Raw genomic sequence first — 21,931 nt, 5'->3', positions numbered from 1 at the left:
TGGTATTATATAACATAAGTGAAGTTAAGTATAAAAGGGAACATATATACAAGGAGCCTTTTTACTTCTGTTTATTTGCCCTAGCAGTATACTTTCTTAAATTTGCAGTAAAAATATTAGAGAGTTCACAGTTTAAAGATGTCATGATTTGAACATGAAGTATTTTTCAAATCAATTCTAGTTCTTTTGGCATTTTAAGGGAGTTTTAGAAAATAGTGATGGAAAGCACAAATATTTCTCACTCAGCTTTTCCTTATTATCCAATAGATAATAGATAGAGAATAGATCATTCTCCTCTATTCTCCTTTGTTCTCCTTTCCTCTCCCACATTCTTCCAGCGATGTGAACCAGGTCCACATTAGGTACTTGTGCATTTCACAATAGAGAAAAATGAAGGCATTCCACTACAGACCATAAGAAAAAGCAAAGGCTCAGACAATATTTTTATCTGTTACATTTTTTATCCAGCCCTTACTCCAGGATGATCAGGAAGGCATACAGTGGTGCTCCTGATTTTCTCCTGACAGTAAGCCAGTGGTCGAATCCCCACTACCGTCTTAGCCAGGTTTCAGAACACAAACTAACCAGGTTTGAGGTCGTTTGTGTTCTGAAACCTGGCTAAGACGGTAGTGGGGATTCGACCGGGGAGGTCATCCCTCAAACCTGGTTAGTTTGTGTTCTGAAACCTGGCTAAGACGGTAGTGGGGATTCGACCTATGAGAGTTACAGTGCATTCCAGGTTCCGGGGGGGGGGGGGAGTGCTGTGGCAGCTGGAAGTGGTGCGGCAAAGGCATTGCTATGTCACCCCCAAAAGAGCTTTGGGCAGTGCAGAAGGGAGGGAAACTCAAAACCTCTCCTGCCACCCAAATCACTTCAATGGTAATAATGGCTTACACCACACTTTTGTGAGGCATAAGGTCCAGGGGCCAGCATTCCTGGGCTGGAACGCTGCTGGAAACCAACAAACACTGTCTCCATCCCCAGGAATGCCCCATGAGCCAGTGTCCAAACAGATGCCGGTGTTGTTCAGTGGCATCACAGACTTCCGGGTTTCACCGCTGTGGAAGTGGGGGGGGGGGACCCGCCGCCAGCATCTCTGCATTCTCTGCTGGCAGGGGTACCCCTCAAACCAGCTGAGAGGGCAAATGCATTGGTGCATTTGACCCCTGCCCACCCATCTGGATTGGGTGTTATAATGTAAGAGAGTAATTGAATCATGATCACTCTGTGAGGTGGAATTTGAACCCGTGTTTGCCTGTTCTTCATCTCATACATTAACTGCTTCATCATACTGGTTACATGACACTCTTATCCTATCTGTTTCCTTTACACCTCTGAACTTTTCAAGCCCTTTCTAGAGCTTAACTTTTGAAAAGTATAGCATTTGCAATGTGTAACAAGAACATGCTATGTCTAAGTTAACCACCCTGAGCCTTCTGAAAGAGAGGATTTTAGTATTTCAAATTAAGTACAATCTATATGGATTTTCAAAAATTGTCCTGGTAAAAATAGACTAGCTGACTGCAGGAATAGTTAAGGAACATCCAAGAAAACCTTGTATTTCTCTTTCCAGTGAATTGAGATAAGGTTTTATAATATATCAATGAACAAAATTTTCTCATGTTTCAGAGAGAAATAATACTTGTGAAGCATGCCAAAATCACAGTTCAAGAGCTGGACATGTTTCCTCTTTGTCACAAACCATGGGCATCTCAATAGGGGCAAATTTTCTTCAATGAGCCCATCTGCTGATTCTGAGGGCAGACCTCTGTGAGCTGTCAGATGCTAAATTTTTGTATGTGCCTGTTCAGTTGTCAGTGCTTACAAAGAAGAAGTAATTATCTGCATGCTACTTGGGTGCTCTTTGTTCCTTTAGCTGTTATGAGAAGCTGTAGGTATGATCCTTTATTGTACCAAAGGGCTCGAAATGGGCTTTGTCCCCTTCTGGTCATTTTGATTGTTCATCCAACAGCACAGGTGTCATGATACTGAAATACCAAAAAATGAGTTTCAGTGCTGAGTTTTGTAAAAAATATATATATTTAAATAGATGGTGTTTATTAGGAACAAACACTTTTGTGTCTGTGAAGTATACTTCAAATTTGCTCTTTTAAATGAGTATTTGTGTTTCTCAAGCTCATGATTATTTTATCAGTTTGTTTCCTATCAGATTATAATAGTAAATTATCAGTGCAATGCTAAACAGAGTTGAAGTGATTTTATGTGATCTAATGCTTCAACGTTCAGTATAAACATGGTTTATTCAGTAAACTGCTTTCATAAGTTGAGATAGGAGGGTAACATTTGTGTAGATTTTATACTTTCAATATCTGAATGGCAATATAGCAGAGCTTTACAAGAGTCTTGAATAGAACATTGCTGGGGAAGTATGTTAATCTTAGAAGCTTGAAAAGAGAAACAACAGTGTGATCCTGTCACCTCTTGTAGCTGGTATGACATCCTATCTGATATGGGGTGGGGGATTAGACAGCAGCTAAATGTAAGGAATACCTTCATCTTCCTTCTCAAAATTGCAAGTTAAAATTACTGAGCAGGAAGGACAGTTGGTATACTTCTAGAATAGTTGGGTCCTACTAGTCATCAGATGATTGGGAAGTGGTGTAAAACAATTATTAGAGTGCTGAAACCTGGAATGACCACGTCTTTTTCTGCCTGTGTATATCTCGCCCTATGTCAGCCCTATCCACTGGTCAGAGCTACAGCTTATCAGCCTGTTTCCTAGGCTCCTTTCACACATGAAAGTGTGGATGAGAGCAATTATTAATAGACTGTATAGGCTTTCTAATGCCTAAATTCTGAGTTGAAGTTTTTCCTCTCCAGTGTTTCTCCTCTTTACATGTTGAACATGAGCCAGTTTTCCATGGCTTCATCTCTCATCTTTTATTCTAATAGCACAATCACCTAACCTCCGAGAGTAATCTCCTGGAGTAATCCCATCCCCTCCCTTGCATGCCACCCTCCCCTCCTCCTTCCTCAGCTAGGATGGGTGGGCCATGTTCAGATGCTGGGCCCCAAGGACATACAGCTGGCTTCCAACAGAGTCAGGGCTGTTAGGAATGTGTTGCTGGCAATATCAGAGCTCTGTGGGAGATTTAAAAATTCAGCAGAGCATGTAGGACTTAAATATTCCACTAAGCATATAACTGAAGTTGATGTAGACCTATGTAAAATCTATGTATTGTCGAAGGCTTTCACGGCTGGATTCAATTGGTTCTGGCAGGTTTTCTGGGCTGTGTGGCCGTGGTCTGGTGGATCTTGTTCCTAACGTTTTGCCTGCATCTGTGGCTGACATCTTCAGAGGTGTATCACAGAGGGAAGTCTATTACACACTTTGTCTAGTGAGAAGGGAATGTTTAGTATGTAAAATCTGTTGCTGCTGACATTTAGATCCCTCCTACACCCAAATAAGATCTATAAGATTGGATGATATTTGGATTTAATTCGCCATCAGGGGTATTTTATGACATGTTTTAAACGGTTTTTTTTATGTAAAATGCTTTGTATGGCTGTTTAATCATGTATGCTAGCAGCCCTAACCCTAGTTAAGGTCGGGGAGGCTGGTATATTAAATCTCATCTTGTGAGCCACCACATCCATGCCTCAGCAAAGCTAGAGGGAGAGAGCATGGGAGATTTTGTGTCAGCCTGTTCTTCCTCCCTCCTTGCTTTCTGGCAGTAGTGTGGCAACAGAAGGCAGACCAAACTAGCTGCTGTGCCCTGAATCTCCATGACGTCTCAGGAAACACTGTTGAGATATCACCTGCCTTCCTGCCTGCCTACCCTTCCTTTCTCTTTCCTCATGGAGTAGGACAGGAGAAGGCAGGCCAGGCTAACTGCTGTACCCTCAGCCTTCTGTAAGTCAGAGGAAGCACAGAGGAGACCATTTTTACATTGTTGTTGCCCACCTTGGGTCCTGAGATGCTAAGGAAAGGGTGGTCGTATAAACACTTTAAATAAATGTTTGGGAATAGGCATTACATTATTTTGCATGGTGTTGAATGATGTGAGAGGTAAGTTCAGATGCCATTATCATGAAGGCACATTCTCCTGCATTAATATCAAAACTTTTTTCCTCTGAGAAGGCATAACATTTATAGTACTAGCTAATTAATTAATTAATTAATTAATTAATTAATTAATTAATTAATTAATGTAAGACAATTTACATAAAAATAAATGTGATCTGCAGTCACAGATTGCTGAATCATTCCTATAATGTAATCATCCATGAGAGGAAAAATCTGTACAATCAATTTTAGTACTGTTGTGTAGCTAGTTACTGATATTTTAGAAATAGTTTTCTTAGAAAATCTGTCTGTTTTGTTTATACTGATAGTTTAAACCAGGGATTGTAGCAAATTATATTTTAATGCTGTATTAAAATATACCTTTTCCTCCATGAAGCAAAGAGGCAAAATTTCCATCAATGTGTCTTCTGTTATTTTGAGAATAAGGCCACCAGAACATACCATCTTGAAAATATTAAATTTTAAGGAGCACAAAAGTGAATGCTTCGACACATGTACGTAGGTAAGGGGGGGGGTTCTCGGGTTTGAAACCCCCCCCCCATTCATGTCCGAAGCTCTGCCCCTCCGTTTGTGGGTTTTTAAAACATTTTAGTGCTTTTTCGGTTTATGGCCTGCAGGGGGCTAGCAGCACCAAACTTTCAGGGATTGTTTGGGGGACTCTCCTGATGATACTACCCGGGTTTGGTGAGGTTTGGTTCAGGGGGTCCAAAGCTATGGACTCCCAAAGGGAGTGCCCCATCCTCCATTGTTTTCAATGGGAGCTAATAGAAGATGAAGGCTACATCTTTGAGAGTCCATAACTTTGGACATCCTGAACCAAACTTCACCAAACCTGGGATGTACTATCAGGAGAGTCTCTTATTGATACCACCCAGGTTTTGTGAAGTTTGGTCCAGGGAGTCCAAAGCTATGGACTCCCAAAAGGGTTGTCCCCATCCCCCATTGTTTCCAAAGGGAGCTAATAGGAGATGGGGCTACACTTTTGAGGGTCCATAACTTTGGACCCCCTGAACAAAACTTCACCAAAGCTGGGTGGTATCATTAGGAGAGAATCCTAAAGATACTCTGAAAGTTTGGTGCTTCTAGCTTAACAATTGCACCCCTGACAGCAGGCACCCGCCAAATTTCCCCAGATTCTCCTTTTAAATCCACCCCCTTCGGCATGGATTTAAAGGGAGAATCTGAGGTCCTCAGTTTAGAAGAAGAAGAAGAGTTTGGATTTTTATCCCCCCTTTCTCTCCTGTAGGAGACTCAAAGGGGCTTACAATCTCCTTGTCCTTGCTCCCTCACAACAAACACCCTGTGAGGTAGGTGGGGCTGAGAGAGCTCCGAAAGCTGTGACTAGCCCAAGGTCACCCAGCTGGCGTGTGTGGGAGTGCACAGGCTAATCTGAATTCCCCAGATAAGCCTCCACAGCTCAAGTGGCAGAGCAGGGAATCAAACCCGGTTCCTCCAGATTAGAATGCACCTGCTCTTAACCACTACGCCACATTGAAAGTGATGCTGTTTCAGGGTGGGGGATAATTCTCCCCAAAACTTTCAATGTTGTTTAACTGGGGACCCCAGATTCTCCCTTTAAGGTGGATTTAAAAGGATAATTTGGGCTCTCTAGTTTAAACACCATTGAAAGTGATGCTGTTTGGGGGTGGATTCCAGCATCACAGTGGCTGCCCGGGGGTGTGTGTGTGTGCAAAAACTCAGATTTTGCACGAGGCTCCATTTTCCCTCTATGACTCTGCCCAGAGGTGAGGGGCAGGGGAGGGCAGGGCAGGGGAGTCTGCCATTCCTGACCTCGGAGAGCTGCTTTTATAAGCGCTAGGCCAGGGGCGGGGCTTGAGGAGGCGTGGTCATGCCCTAGGGGCGGGTGGGGGTGTGGCCCCCCCGAACCCCCCCATAAAAAAATCTATACCTACATCCCTGCTTCAACATGAACAGAAGTGATCCTTGTAGATACTTTACACTTGTTCTTATATTATTTTATCAAGGCTTACTGGAGTTTTGCGCAGACCTATAGTTAACGTAATGCACCACAACGGAATATAATTACATTGGTTGTTTGGATCTGGGGAATTGTGACTAACTTGGGATGTGCAAAATTTCACAGGCACAGCTGTAACTTGTGGTTTATTGTTATTACCTAATGAACCCCATATTAATCTCCTGATGTTACAGAAGGACTGCAGGCTAGTGGGTATAAAAACCCCACACTCTTGTCTTTTATTCTAATTGCAAGGTAATAACAGCTTACAACTTTGCATAATATTAAAACCTTCCATGGATTCTGCTGGTTGGCCTTCATAAATTATTTAGGTTTCACAAGCTTAATACTACCTCCCATTTTAGGTGAAACACATTACAACTATTTAGTGTTCTGTCTTTTGCTCAATTTACAGCTGTGGAACAACTATTTTCATCTTTCAGTAGCTTTTATCACCCAGGATTCCTTGCAGCTTGAACAGTTCTCCCATGCAAAGTGCATTAAGATCCTGAATAAGTAAGTCTTCTTTTTGATCATGTGAAACTACCTTTTTCCTTTCCTTGCCGAAATAAATCTTTGATAAAAACAGTGGGTTTTTAAAAAATATTTCTTTCCAGGTATGGAGACATGAGGCGTCTAATTGGATTTGCTATCCGTGACATGTGGTACAAACTTGGTAAGTAAATGCAGTCAGAAACACAGATGTCTGCTCAACACCTGTGCTATTTGACGAACATCCCTGATAAAACATTTATAATATTTTGTTTATGTCTGTGTTACTAAATGCCTGTACTTTTAAAAAACAAAATGACTGTGCATGTACACCACTGGTGACTGATAATGATGGGAGCAGACTAGTAATAGATGATTACCAGGACTGCCAGGGAGAGGAAATAAGGGGAAAATTCCCAACAACCCATCTGCATCAATTTGTTTGCCTGACAAAGCAAGGCAGTATTCAAATATTTATTAATTCAGTCATTCATCTGTACCTTGGCTTTCTCTCCAGGGGGAATACAACTAGCTCAGATCATTCTTCTGTGCTTCATTTTATCCTCACAATGGCCAATTATGCACAAGACATCAGCTGCGCAATGGTGGCAAATGTGTGTCACCACAAGATTTCTTGTACAGATGTATTTTATCAAACCCTGCTTTCACTTTCTATTCCCCCCACAGCAAGCAAGATCACTTTTAGCATGAATTAAAGTTTGCTTCACAGCCAGAGCGGGCAGAATTGCCAGTGAACACAGCTCTGTCCCAGACTTCTTCCCTCCACCACCTACTCTCACCCCCCCTTCCTTGTGCTGCTTTGCACGCTTCCCCCTCCACTTTTCTAAATGCTTGTATCAATACATTGATAAGAACAATGCAAGCAGGGTCTTTTTCTGGCTCCACTTGACCTGCACACTTTGCTTCTGCTTTCTCTAATGACCAGGAGGGCATTTTTAAAACTTCCTTTCAGACAAGCTTCTATTTTAAAAACAAGCCCCGCTCATTAGCTTTTGCAAAGGAACAACACACGCAGGGTCTCTTTTGGTCTCCACCACCCCTCCTGCTCTGCTTCCACCCCCACCCCCCCGATGATTGGGAGGGCTGTTTACAACTATTTCAAACAAGACTGTATTTTAAAACAATTTTCCTGGGCCCTTTCTGCATGGGACTCGTGAGCGGGGGTGCACGGCATACTTGCAGCTGGTGCACCCTGGGGCCGTTCACATGTTGTCTTGCAAACAGCATGTTGTCCATTCAAACAGCCCCAGTGCCCCAGCAGCCTGCAGGACTGTCTTCACACAGGGCCCACTGCTTTTCCCCCCTCTTACCTCCACTTGGCTGCCATCATTCAGCAGAGAACAGGGGACACACCCCCGTGGCCTTGGTGATGCCTCTGGGGACAGAGGTCAGGAGGCATGTCCCCTGGCCTCTGCAGAGGACAGCAGCCAAGAGGAGATAAGAGGCGAAAAAAAAGTGGCGTAGGGAAAATGGTGCCTTCCACCCTGTGCCATTCGCTTGGCACTGGGTGGAAGGCAGAGTTTTAAAAAAAAAACCACAAGAAAACACTGTTTTTTCCAAGAAAACGCCAGTGTGGGAGATATTTGGCAGCAGTGCAAACACCTCCCCCACACTGGCGTTTTTACCGCCAGGAAGAGAGAGAGAAAGAGAGGAGGGTGTATGTGTGTGTGTGGAGGGGAAGGGAGAGAAATCTAGCACATGGGCACTTTCTTCAGCAGTGTGTGGTCTATGGAATGGCTTTGCCTCTTTCTTTTGGGGGGTTATGTCAGGAAAGAGGCTACACTATCAATATACTTGCTATCACAGTTATATCAATATAAATGCAATTTAAAGAGCTTTAACAAATATGGGGGGACCTTAGGCCAATCACACACTGCCAGCCTAACTTACCTCAAACGATTTTTGTGAGGATAAAATGGAGAGGGGGCAATGCTGTAAGCTCATTAGTGTCCCCATTGGAGAGAAAAGTGGGATATAAAGGAAGTAAAATAAATAAGTAATCTCTTGACTTGGAATCATAGCAGGTGATGTCCTACGGCAGATTTCATTTCCTTTTAAACAATAGATTAAATAGAGAAAGAGGATCTGAAGAAGCTTTCTTTTATCTCTGTCTTAAGGATTGGTGAGGCCTTTAGTGTGTAAATGCAGGAGTGTGTATGTGTTCTACCCCTTGTCATGGTGTGAGGGAGAAATTAGAAAGTTAATCCAGTGAGGTATTTGTTTTGCTTTCCTTTGTTTTCCTTTCCCTTTCCCTCTTCCTTTTTTTTGTTTTCTTTAAATATTGTTTAAATGTGTAGTGGAGCTGAGAGACTGAAGGGGCCTTTGGCAGTGCCAGCTGCTGCCCTTGCAGTGACCAAGAAATATTGAATAAGTGGGTTAGGACACAGTTGTCAGCATGCCAGCCCTAGGAACTAATAATATGGTCACATGGTCTGCTGTGCCAGTAGAGCATTGGTCACCGAGATCTAGGACTTTCTGCCTGATCGTGTCATCCATTTGGTTATACTGGCATAATGTACTTGAATGTTTAAACATTTGAGGCTTTTCTTGCTATGTGTGGTGCTATACCCAATTTACAAAATGTAATAACACCATATTTCCAGTTCAGTTCAGCAAAAAGTATCTTCCCTCTCTCTTTTGTGGTCGTAACGTAACTAGAAGTATGAGACAAATTCATGCATATTTGTGTAACCTGCATTTCAACCTTGAAATACTAAGAAGCAACATGCATGGCATAAGAACTGTCCAAAACACCTCCTATCCAGAGGAAAGGGAGAAGGACTAGAATGGGTAACAAACAAAAATGCTATTGGCATTGAAATAATTGCTAACATCTTGTGGACCTTGCACATCTTGTAAATTTCACAGCTTCCTAAGTTGGACATTACAGTTAGTCATCCAGAACTATTTTATCTTGGCCAATTATGCACATGCTTGCTGCGTGGTGGGAGTGAATGTCCATCACAGCAAGATTTCTTGTCCAGAAATCTTGTCCGGAAACCTTATTCAGAAATGTTTCTTCAAACCCCACTTTTATTTTTCATTCTTTCTGTGGTAAGCGAGACCACTTCTAGAATCATTTTAATTTTGCTTCACCATTAGAGTGGGCAGATTTGCCAGTGACCACAGCTTTGCGCAGGACATGTTCCCTTTGCCCACAGCCAGCCTTCCCACTCCCTCCCACTGCCATCCATGCCATCTTCCTCATCCCCTCTTCCATGTTGCTAGTTCTTTCAAGTGAAAGAAGAGAAACTCACTCACCTTTTGCACTGATATATCGATATCTTGACATAATAATAACAAAGAATGCTTGGAAATAACGAGCCTTTCTGTCCTCCGGTGACAGCAGCAACATCAGGGAGTGTGAGGGGAAGAAAATATAGGTTTCAAGGCATGGTTCCCTTCTTTAGCAGTGTGTGGTCCAGGGAATTACTTTGCTCTTTCATTTTTTTTGGGGGGGGGGATTATTTTTGGAACAGTAATATCAATAAAAGGGCAGTTTAAAGACAAACCAGCTATCTTGACTTCTGAGCATAATGAGTTTGGTGCCTTTAAGAATTAGTTGATGGGCAGAGTTAAGAGAACCAGGCCCAGAAAGTTCTGTGCTGAAAAACTGCATGCCCAGGAGAGAGTGCCTCCTTGCATGTAAACAGAAAAATGCGAGGAGAGACCACTCCAAGCCCACTGAGAATAGAGGAGTTCTGAGGTAAGTGTTCCATGTATAATGGACCCTTGAATGACATATTTCAGTGTAGGAAAATTATTTTCCTGCATCTGGCTTCTATTTCTGTCATTAAAGAAAAGCTCCAGTTGTGGGGAATGCTATCACTTTGCTTTTTGGGGTTTAAGTGTATAAATTGGTTTGGCTGGAATTGCAACATTTGATTTACCTGTCTAGCCAATAAAGGGGGGGGGGGGCTTTTTCTGTTTTTACAGTTTTTCTGTTTATACAGGGTAGGGTACTATATGGTAGAATGAATAATTTATGCCCCCCCCCCCCCCCCCCCCCACACACACACATTTTCCCTGGGAAGATGATCTCTGAAGGTTTCACCTTCCTGCATTTTCCCTTTCAGTTGTCTTTAGCTGCTCTTAACATTTTTACCCATCTGGAGCAGGTTCAATTGTCATAAAAATTTTTTTGTTCTTTTGGTTAAACAACAAAGTTATACTTTGATGTATATCTGAGGAATCCCAAGAGTATGTAGAATCCTTCCCTTGCCTGTGGATGATCCAATTTTGCTGTTTTCATTGCCTGTACAGGGTCCAGTCACTTTAATATTAGGCCCAGTGACAGACTGGGAGAGCTGTGAAGAATAGGTGAGGAAAAGAATAACCAATTCAAAAATCCCATTTTACCCTTCAGAATCTCCCCAGCCAGGATTCTCTAAGCTGTCAGACCTTAAGCAAGCAAGTTTCTGCCACCACTCTTTTTCTTTTCACTGACATTCAGCTGCCCTCAACGTTACTATCACTTCTCTGGAGTATATTTAACCATTATCAGGTTGAGATTTTTTTAAAAGAGGAGAGGAGACTTTTTCTTTTGGTTAATTTATAAAGTCATATTTTTCTACACACTGGTGATTTGTCAGTGTGTGTTGATACCTCTTACTTGTCTATGAGTGGCCTAGTTTTGTGTCTTGTCATCCACACAGGCCAGCTGCTTTTAAGACAGAATTATTACTTTTCACATACTGTCATTCCCTTTTCTTTCTTTTTATTATATACAATTTAGGACTGATCACTTTTATTCATAGAAATAGGATATTTGCATTCCCATCTGGCTGAGGCATCTGGCTGCTAACGTGATAGTTATACTGCTAGTCTGCTTCATATGGACATTCCACAGGGAGAAACAATGCATACAATGTATAGCCACTTGCCAGGAGCAGGCAGTCCATAGCAATCTGAACAACATTCCCCAATCATGCAGTGACAACTAATGATGCCCTGCGAGTGGTACATAAAGGCGCAGCCAATCACTGACTGCTGATCTGGCTGCTGCCCCTTGAAATCTACCCCATAGACCAGGGGTAGGGAACCTGCGGCTCTCCAGATGTTCAGGAACTACAATTCTCATCAGCCCCTACCAGCATGGCCAATTGGCCATGCTGACAGAGGCTGATGGGAATTGTAGTTCCTGAACATCTGGAGAGCCGCAGGTTCCCTACCCCTGCCATAGACAGACAGCGAATAGGGAGGAAATACTTGCAAACAGTAGCATGCCAACAAAGGCACATAGACCAAGAGGCCCCTTTCCCAGCCCACAGGGAACATCCACCCATGTAGCAGACAAGTCCCCCTTTCCCGAGCAAGGGCCAGACTAGTAACAAAAGTGCTGCCCACACACAAACATTCCTACTCTAAGCCACACACCCCTTTCACTCAGTAAAGTAAAAACTGAACAGAGATAAAAAGATGGAGGTCAGGTTTGAAATCCAGTCCCTGACAACCCTAGACCTGCTTATAGCTGGTTCATATTATAAGGAGACATGCCAGTAGGCATTACACACCCTGCTGTAGCCCCGACATCACCACCAGCCATATGGGAACAGCCAGAGAATATTACGCACACAGACATGATAGCATGACTGGGGCTCCTGGTTCAATCACCAAGTTAGGAGAAGTGAGAGGTGGGCCTGGGGTTGATGTTTTCTGACTGCAAATGGCAAAAGGGGGAACCAAACAGTCTAGCTGATGTGCCAACTCAGAGATCCATCATGTTGGTTGGCACACTGCACCCATGGCAGCAGTGTTCTTACATCTACCATGGCTTCCCTGCCCATGCCCTAATAGTCTGCATGGCTTATCAGATGCCAGAAGTACTGTAGGACCATGTGGGACCCAGAGATGCACACCTTCCCCAAACAGCCACACACCGCTTCAGACTGCCCACCCACCCCATTCCACTTGCATGTTGTGGGGCAGGGTGGGGATTCTTAAGTATGGACTTAGCCTCTGAGGTACCACTGGATTCTCACTATCTGTCTTAGGTATAGATTGCTAACTCTTATCTGCTGAAAGAAAAAAGATGCACTGGTTTTGATAAACAACCGCACACTTCAGAATTTCACAGATGAAAATGTTGGCAGAGTTATTAACACAGTGAAGGCGTCTAACCAGACTAAAGTATAGATGAAGCTTTAACATATTTGATAGTAAAGAGGAGAGACAGAGATAGTTTCCTAGCTACGTCACTAGCTAAGAGGAAGACTGGGAGTGGAACTTCCAAGAGAAAGGGAGGATACTGCCCTAAGAGTAGCAATCTGGAGACAGACAAAAAAAGACACTTAACAGGTGAGGAGGTGCTGACATCAGTATCCTGTCTAACTGCCCCGTTGCTGCCACTTGCAGGGTCTTCTTCTCTTCTTCTTTGTACACCAAATACTGCCTGTTCCAAATGAAAACAGGAATGATTTTGTACATGAGGCAATGGGGATGAAACTGAACCCACTACTCCAGGAGTCCCCAAAATGGTACTCATGGGAATCATGGCACTTTATCTGGCACCTGCCATGTGTTTGCAAAAACTGGGGTGGGGTAGTTGTGGCTTTTGACTAGCACCGCTTCTGATTGGTCATTCAAGGTCTGATTCGCTGTGCAGATTAAAATGTTGTTGCTTCAGCTGTTATCACAGTATTGGTTTCATTCATTCTTTCTCTCTCATCTTATTTTTAATTACTCCACTTACACCCTGAACGTGGACTTCTTCTGAGTATATGTGGTTCCATCTTCCACTGCAGCCATTTTGTGGTTATCTTTACCTTACACTGCAGTCATTTTGCAGTTGTCTCCAGCACCATGCATCAGAATTGCAAAGGTGCCCTCAGGCTTAAAAAGGTTGGATGCCCCTACCCTAATTTGTTGGTGTGGTAAGACCAGCAATGTTGTGGTTACATTTTACTCTGAGTTTGGCTTGTCTATGTAAGCAGATGGCTCTGGAAACAAAATCAATCAGACTAGCTGTAAGGTTATCAAAAAATCCTGTTGGATGAGATTGGGGGACCATTGGATGAAACAACTGATTTCCTACAAAAGCTAAAAGATGCTTCAAGTAAATGTTGAAGACAACAGCCCTTTCCCATTGTTGCTTCCTAGCAAAAACATTCAGAGATCATGGAGGCTCTGTTTCTCACCATAATAGCCATAGGTAAACCCATATTCCATAAATTTGCTTAATTTTATTTTAAAAACATTTTAAGCCAGTGGTCATTTTATGGTAGTGAGTTCTAAAATGCATTATGCATTGTGTGAAGAAATATTTTTTTGGCCTGTCCTTAATTGACAGTCAATCCATTTAATTCATTCAGATTCTAGTATTATGAATAGGAGTAAATAGTGCTGTGCTTTTGTTCAAAAAATTTTCTGTTCTGTCTTGTATTAGTTTTACTTTTCTTAAAATGAGAATCCTTTCCTAATAAACAAGGTCCATGTTGAATTTGATTGCCCCATTCTGCTGCTTTCCTTTTTTTGTTTTAATGTGTGAAGAAGACACATACATATAATAAACATATACACATTATATTGCCTTTAGTCCATTTACTGGGCTGTGATCTCATTTTACAGCTGAAGAATACCGATGCACACTCAGAAATGAGTAACCCAAGGTCAGGCAGTAAAGCCATAGCACTGAATATTTAAAGAAAAATTACAGTTAAGTAATATTAAGCAATGCTTCTTAACGTAGAAAGATTATTTTCAGTATATTACTGTAGCTTTCCTCCCCGTCCTCCTGGACACTTAGGATTAAAACTGGGGCCACAGAATAGTAGATGTACGTATCTCCTTTACAGTTTAGCAGTTCAACATCACTCTCTTTAAAAACTAAGTGCTATCAATACTTCCATTGCCAGAAAACGACAAGCAGAACAAATTCATTATTTCCCCTCAGTGCTACAAACACCTCTCATTTTTCCTCCTATTTCCATCAACCCTTTGCAAAAACAGGGTTTGTTTTCCACAACTCTTTCTCCCTTTCTTTTATAGACAAGCTACATGTGTCTACTTCTCATCTGTGCAACTTTGTTCCAAAAACCTCATGAGAATCATGCTAGGTGTCCCCCACCCCCAATACCAGACCATGCCTTAGAATATTTTAAGGATAGTGTCTCTGAGCGTGTGGTGATTCCCTTCTTTTCATCACCATATATTTAGAATTCCAAAGTGGGTTAACTCTGAGAACCAACAGGCTTTTGTAAGCACCAGATTTTAGAGTTGAGGTCATAATACTTTCCTTCACCAGTAGCAAAAATCCTGATTCTCCTGCCCTCTTTTCATTTCAACCAAGTTTACAAAATCATCTCTTCATGTTTTTTGTATGCAAAAACAAAAACTGCCAAAAGCTTTAAGACCACAGTGGAAGAAGACACTGGTTCATATTTAATGTCTACCTTGATACGGTGATCAGCAAATTAAAGGAGTCATTTAGAAACAAGCACTTCCCTAATCAAAACATTTTCTGCTCACTGTTATTCATCCCTGCAAACTCCAGTAGCAACTCTATCTTCTCCCCAATCAAAATAGACAAGGGAAGCAGAATAGCCCATGAGTACCCAAAAACATTGAATGTACATTTTGACACACTTGGTTAGAGGATCCTTGCATCTGATCTCTAGCTTGCCAGATGAAGGGGATTTGTTATTTTCAATAATGTGAACCCCAGCCTTCTGCAATTTGAAGTGGAGTATTAAATTTTATCATCTTAGTGAAAATTAGGCCAAAGGCAGCTGACATGGCACTGAAGAAATCCCTCGTCAGCCACCCAAACTGAAGATTTAGCTGGAGAAAATATGTCTATCCCTGATGATAAAGACAATAGTAGCCCACAGTTTTTAATTTGCAGAGGAAGAATTGTTCATCTCCCACAGATCTATTTATCACTTTCCCTTCTATCAATTTAGAAACTCAGAGTTTTCCCTCCCTTTAAAAGTATATTTGGCATGGTCCAGTGGAGATAGGTTACGAGACTGAGAGATTATACTAGATTGAGAGATTATTAGTTGACACAAAGATAGGTTTCTAGATTGAAGAGACTAAGGTGTACCCCTTGGAATCCCTAACAAGACCAAGGCCCCTTCTTCACAGCACAGGCAGAATGGTTGCATTTGGGACAAAGCCGCTCTCCTGTGTTAGCATTCGCATGCCTCCATGCAGGCAGCAAATGGAGCCCATGGAAACAATGCGGGTTGCTGTCGTGCCTTCGTATGGAGGCGTGTCTCTCTTTTTCTTACCTCTGTCCACTGTGGGCAGGCAGGTAATGACCCCCACAGCCATGCTGATGTCTTGCAATGCCTCAAGACGTCCCTGTGACCCCATGTGGCCATGCAGCTGTGAGGCGGGAATGTTAAGAGAAAGAGAAGCTCGGCCTATTAAAGCACTTCCTGGTCAGCCATTCGCTTGCAAGCGGCTGCAACCCGGGGTTAAACAAGAGAATCGCGGAAAGCGTGATTCTAAAAAAACATTTTGGGGGACTTAACACAAGGCAGCCTCGCTTTAGGAGCGGGATCTGTGCAAAGTCCCCCCCCCCCCCAGTATTTTTCCCGTCTTCAGCCCAGGTTTATTGGCCCTTGCAGAAGAGGCCTAATTGTAGTACCTAGTACATTTTGGGGTCACAAAAGCAGAATTGTTTTTTTAAACTGTGTACATTTGTCCCTGATTTGAATGGGGTCCACATATGCCTTGGATGTAAGTTTCTAGCAGAGAACTTGTAAAGCACTTTCAGTCACAGGGATCCTGGAGGATTTGGGTGAAATCATATCACTTAATTAGTCCCAAAATTAGTCCTTATCATCCCTTCTACAAAATATTGCTCAAATGTGCTTGCTCCATAAACCAGAGGAAACCACATTTTGAAAAATCAAATGTGATCTGCCACAGTCATGGCAAGCTACTTTCCTATGATGTTACAAATTGCCTTTTGCCTTCCTGTAAAGCAGCCAATCAAAAGCGAAGCAGAACACAATTGTTGTGTTGTTGTTTTCTCTGCCCTCTCTAGAGCATTAGGCATTAGTAAGTACTGCCAGAGGAAGAACATTAAAGCTGATGAACAAATGGTTTGATCCTAATTGCATTTTATTTTGTTTTACAAAAAGCTGCTACTTGAGGTATATTCAAAATGTGGTTTCTCTGTTAGAGATGGCATTTGAAACCTCATTTCTTCATTTTTTATTGTCTGTCATAATTGCAAATGTCTCCTAAGGCATACTGCGATGGCTCTCTGTTTCAAGTGGCTTTTAAGTCATTCTGCATCTGATCTATAATAGAGTTACCAGGACAGTAATTCTATTCTGAGCTTTCTAATGGTTGACATTATTCATCCAGGAATGAAGGCAGATAAGTTTTGTCCATTGTGATGGAGACAAGAGAACATGTCAAATGGCTACTATACAATGTTGGCTGATTGATTGGTTTTTATGGGTAGGGGTGAGGAAATCTATTGTTTCCAATTATTTTCCTTTCCAAGCTCTCACAGTAGTGAGATGTTTGAAACTGGAACACTGGCTGTATGAGGAAGTCTGTATTCATTTGGCTGTTTCACATGAATGCTTCAGATGCTATTAGATCTACATCCTTAAGCTTCAAATGAAGCAGATTTAATGCTGAGTCCAATGTACGACCCTTGCTAGAATGATTATAACAGTAGCTATACAATACTGTATATTCTACTCCACAGAAGCTGAGTAGGCTTTTTAATTCTGAAAGTGAAATTTTTTTCAAGAGCCTTGGGAGCTATGAGTCAGAAAATGGTTACTTGATGGGTGGAGCCGGTCACAAAATGGTGACTACTACAAAATTACAACTACAAAAGTTATAGCAGGTCTGTAGTTCTCAGGTGGGGAAGTGTTTCCTCTGCTGTTTTTCCAAAGCAAACCACCTCATCCACCCCAAATTGTAACACCTTACAAGGGGAAAATATGCAGTTCCTTCTATGTGTCTGGTGCCCCCCAAATGAAGACACAAGACACACATGGGTTCAACTACTAGTTTATTTAACAGTGTTCAGCTTAAGTGAATGGCTGATCTATGTCACTACTTATTTCAATAAGCCAACAATTTTGAGGGTGAGTTGTGTGTTCTGGTCACACAAGCAGTTTTGGAGACATCATGCAAGTGTCTCAGCGTGCTTGCCAATTAACCCAATTGATCTATATCAACCCACCCTATGCCTACTAACAGTTTGTGACTTAACCTGGCCTATTTAATAGGAAAACCCAAGCCCTCAGAAACATCACAAACCAGGCAAAAAAAGAAGCTCCTGGCACATCCAATTTCCAGAAACTTCCCCAAATTCCTACTTGGCTGTATATAGCAACCAGCTAATGTTGAGCTTCCCCCAGGGAGGGTAGATGGGTTAGCCACAGCAAGAAAGCTGAAGGTGAGAAGGTACAGGTGCAAAATTAGCAGTCATTTCATTGGCTGCTGTGTTTTTCCCCACATCCAGTGGAGGCTTGCACTTTTTTTGAAGCAAGCTGGGGGTTTCGGCAAATCAGCCCACAGCATAATTTTCTGTGAATCTCACTTTCCAGGGAAGAGAAAAATTGCAGCTTTGATTCAGAGAAAAGAGTCAATAGCATGCTGTGTTCCCATCCAGGGCAGGGGTACATATGTATACATGTGAAGAGAGAATGAGGATTTGGTGGAATGCTGGGGAGGTCTTTTGGCCATTCAGAGCAAAGGTCCATATAGGCATGTGCTTCTTCCTCCTTTGCACAAAAGAGGAGGCAAGCTGTTCCAGTAGCTTTAAAGGGAAGGATAAGAAAGAGATTGCAGCAGGATTGAAGGAGTGCTTTTAATAGCTTGAAGAGTGATTGATTGTTTCTGAGTGACCTTCTGCCCACCCTGCTCCACTGTTTGAAGGGATGGTTATGGTTCTTTTGTCAACTACTAGAAATACTTCATGTACACCCAACTAAGGCTGCCAATCTCCCAGTGGTGGCTGGAGATCTCCTGGGATTACAACTGATCTCCAGGTGACAGAGATCAGTTCACCTGAAGAAAATGGCTGCTCTGAAAGGTGAACTCTGTGGCATTATACCCTACTGAAATCTTCCAACTCTGACCTCCTCCACCTCCCAAATCTCCAGGTATTTCCCAACCCATAGCTGGCATCCCTACACACAACTGATCTTCAAAGGAATGTGTTCACATGTGGGACTGTGGTGACCCAGGGAGGTTTATCTGATCTTCTAGCCATAAAATAAAATGAAGTGCCGAGCTTTCAGGTTTGTGGGCTTAACACAGAAAAAATCTGCCTCCTAGTTTTCCCAAGCCTCAGCATTCAGACTAGTGCTGTGCAAGCCTGCCCCAGAGGAAACCCCACTTAGATTATTTTGTGCCTTGCCAGACAATTTGCTCAGCAGTCCCTGGGTATGTGCAGAGTGCAGTAAAACCCACAATCATTTAATTCAGTTAAAATAAAAATGTCATTCAGGTGTTAGAAACGGTAAAATAATACTTTCAAAGAGTTTTGAAAGAGCAGTTCTACTCCAGAGATTCTAGTTCTACTCATTGTAATTCAAATCCTATTCAAATACAAATACTCAAAAGAAAGATAGAGAGGCCTTCCGCACTGTAGGATTCGACCTTAGTTTGACGTAGGTTCGACCCGGGTACTCCACACAGCCGTAGAGTTCTAACCCTCTCACTGTCAAATTTTCGAGCTCGACTGGGAGGTACAACTTTTTGCCAAACCTGGGCTGTACTCAAGCCGAAGCCAGCACAGTGCGGAATCTCCCTCACCTTGCCTCTCCCGGCCAGCCAATCACAGTCCACTATTTTGGCCATGCGCAGAACAGGAGACTCGCGGCGGCGAAAAGCACGCCTTCAAAAAAAAAACCCCGTTCTTGTGCATGAAGCAACGGCTCAGCTCTGCTAGTTCTGCTCCGACAGAGAAGGCTCGCGAAAATGCAGATTCCCGCCAGTTTGTGACAGGCGGGAAATTGGCGCTTTGTGATGTTATCACAACGTAGCTCCTATGTGGCAAAACAAAAAAAGGGACGCACACACACATTTCCCGCCAATTGGGAATGAGGAGCGAAAGACGCGAGGAGGTAACCCCGCCCTCTAAACTCGGGTCCGGAGAGACGACCCAGCTGCTGTGCGGAATAACAGAAGAGTCGAGCTCAGGTAACGATTTTCGCATACACGAGTCGATCCTAGGTCACCTCTGCTGTGCGAAAAGCCCCTAAAACATTCCTTTCTGAGCTTTCTTAAAATTCCTGATTTCAGCAAGATCTTTCTTCTGCTGGGGTCTCCTTCCATAGATACAGGGTACAGCTCATGACTGGGCCTGAGCTACCCTTTAGAACATAGAGAAGAAAAAGAAGGAAGAGGAGGAGTGCGCTTACCTCCTGATGACAGAAATCAGTTCACCTGGAGAAGATGGCCTCTTATAAAGGCACACATTATACCCCACTGCTCTATCCTCTTCAAATTCTCCCATCCTCAGACCTCACCATAAAATCTTCAGATATTTCCCAACCCAGAGCAAGCAACCCTATTAGAAGGGTATTTTAATAAAGGAATGTTAAAGACTGTGGTATAATGGAATGGTTCAGGAGGATGTTTCTTTATAAAGAGATCAGGATTGTATTCCAAGGATCATTGCAGCTCTCATCCTACTGTTACTGCAGTTTTATCCTTCCAGTTTTTGCTTCATGTTGTGTGTGTTTCCTTTTTGCATTGTTTCCCGCCCCCCTTTTAATCCTAGTTTTATTGTTTTGTTTATTGGATCTTTTATGCTGTCTGACTCCATTGTTTTATAATATGAGATCTGCCTTGAATCTCAACAAGGAAGGTGAGCTATAAATAAAATCAATAAACTGAGGAATTAGCAGAATAATTCATGTGACTTTAGCTCCTGTGGGGTCCAGCTGGATAAAATTCCTGCTTGAATTCCTCAGTTGTAAGGTGGACACTTTTAGGCAGTTTGGTGAAAGCAATACTATCTAGTGTGGCGTTTCCCCTAGCCACCCGGTGTCCTCGGGCGAATGTGCCGTCCCTCCTTCCCTAACCTGGGGGTTGGATTCCCCAGACGGTGTTTCGTCCCCTTGGCCTGGAGGGCCAAGAAACAACCTCGCCCACAGGGCACCTGTGTGAGTGTACCCCCTGGCCTTCCCCACATAGCCAACACCCCCCTCTTAGCAGGTCTCTCTGCCTTCCTTCCCCTGGCTGACTTAAGAGTTCACACCCTCCCTCTCTCTCTCCCTTGTTGCCTCACAGGGAGAGGAGTTTCCCGAGGTTTGGCTCTCCCCTGTTGCCTCACAGGGAGAGCTGTTTCCAGCCTGCGTGAAAGACTCCCACCCATCTCCCACATCTGCCCATCTCCCACATCTGGCTCAGCTGTGAGCGGGTGGGTCCTTCTGGGACTAAAACACCTCTCTTCCCTGCCTTCCTCTTTGAACAAGGCCTCGAAGGCCTCCACTGTCCCTGCAAGAGACTCCTCTGTAGTCTTCCCATCTCCCGCAATGCCAGCCCATGCGTGACCCAGCGGGGCAAGTCCGGGCGCTGCGGCCGAGCCCAGACATATAGGCAAATTAAACTTCTCACCAAGTTTTGATAGCTATAGAAATGTATAAGTGTCATGTACAGAATGGTATCCGCCAGAATAATTTAATGTGATATTTCTGCATCATTTATTTAATGTTGGAGTTGGTCAGTTCTTGTGAATAGTGTTGTTGTTGTTTTCCCATCAAGTAGCCTCCATCTTATGGAAATCCTGCAGGGTTTCCAAGGCAAGAGACATTCAGAGGTGATTTGCTGTTGCCTAGCTATTCATCTTGACCATAGTATTTTTGGTGGTCTCCCATCCAGAAACTGACTGGTACGAACTTTACTTAGCTTCCAATATCTGATGAGACTGGTCTAGCCTAGATTATCTAAGCCATGGTGAATAGATGTTTACCATGCAAAAAATCAGCATATGTTGGCACAAGTAGCTGCACCTATAGAACTTATATATGACTGTATTTTCTGTATTTTGTATATCACTTTATTTTCTTTTAAAAGTAGCTGGGTTTTCAGGTGATATTAAATTGAATCCATTGTTTCTTGGAAGGTATTTTTAATTTAAAAAAGTAATTATGAATGCATTATTGAAATTGATAGGTTCTAATAAGGTTTTAATTAAGCATATTACTCATATGCATTTCCTCCATAAACAAAATTTTAATTCTTTTTAAAATTCTCTTTTATTCTCTCTAGGGCAGAATAAAATTCGCTTTATTCCAGGAATGGTTGGACCAATCTTAGAAATGACCCTTATTCCAGAAGCTGTACTTCGGAAAGCGACTATCCCCATTTTTTTTGATATGATGCTGTGTGAATATAAAAAAACTGGAGAATTCAGAAAGGTAATATGATAGTTGCATAACGATCATTGGCTTTAGTTGCTG

General features: G+C 42.7%; 1 protein-coding gene across 1 annotated transcript in view; it reads left to right on the top strand.

Annotated features, from left to right (window-relative positions):
- Positions 1-21,931, top strand: part of DOCK2 (dedicator of cytokinesis 2) — a 341,484-nt gene that overhangs the window by 239,828 nt on the left and 79,725 nt on the right. The window contains exons 17-19 of the mRNA XM_048488170.1: positions 6,442-6,542; positions 6,644-6,702; positions 21,741-21,889. Coding sequence (XP_048344127.1) covers positions 6,442-6,542; positions 6,644-6,702; positions 21,741-21,889 — 309 coding nt within the window. The remainder of the gene's footprint in view (positions 1-6,441; positions 6,543-6,643; positions 6,703-21,740; positions 21,890-21,931) is intronic.

This window comes from Sphaerodactylus townsendi, linkage group LG03 (assembly GCF_021028975.2).
Source record: "Sphaerodactylus townsendi isolate TG3544 linkage group LG03, MPM_Stown_v2.3, whole genome shotgun sequence".
NCBI lineage: Eukaryota > Metazoa > Chordata > Lepidosauria > Squamata > Sphaerodactylidae > Sphaerodactylus > Sphaerodactylus townsendi.
The sequence above is the reverse complement of the archived record's forward strand: the minus strand, read 5'-3'. Positions and strand labels throughout refer to the sequence as shown.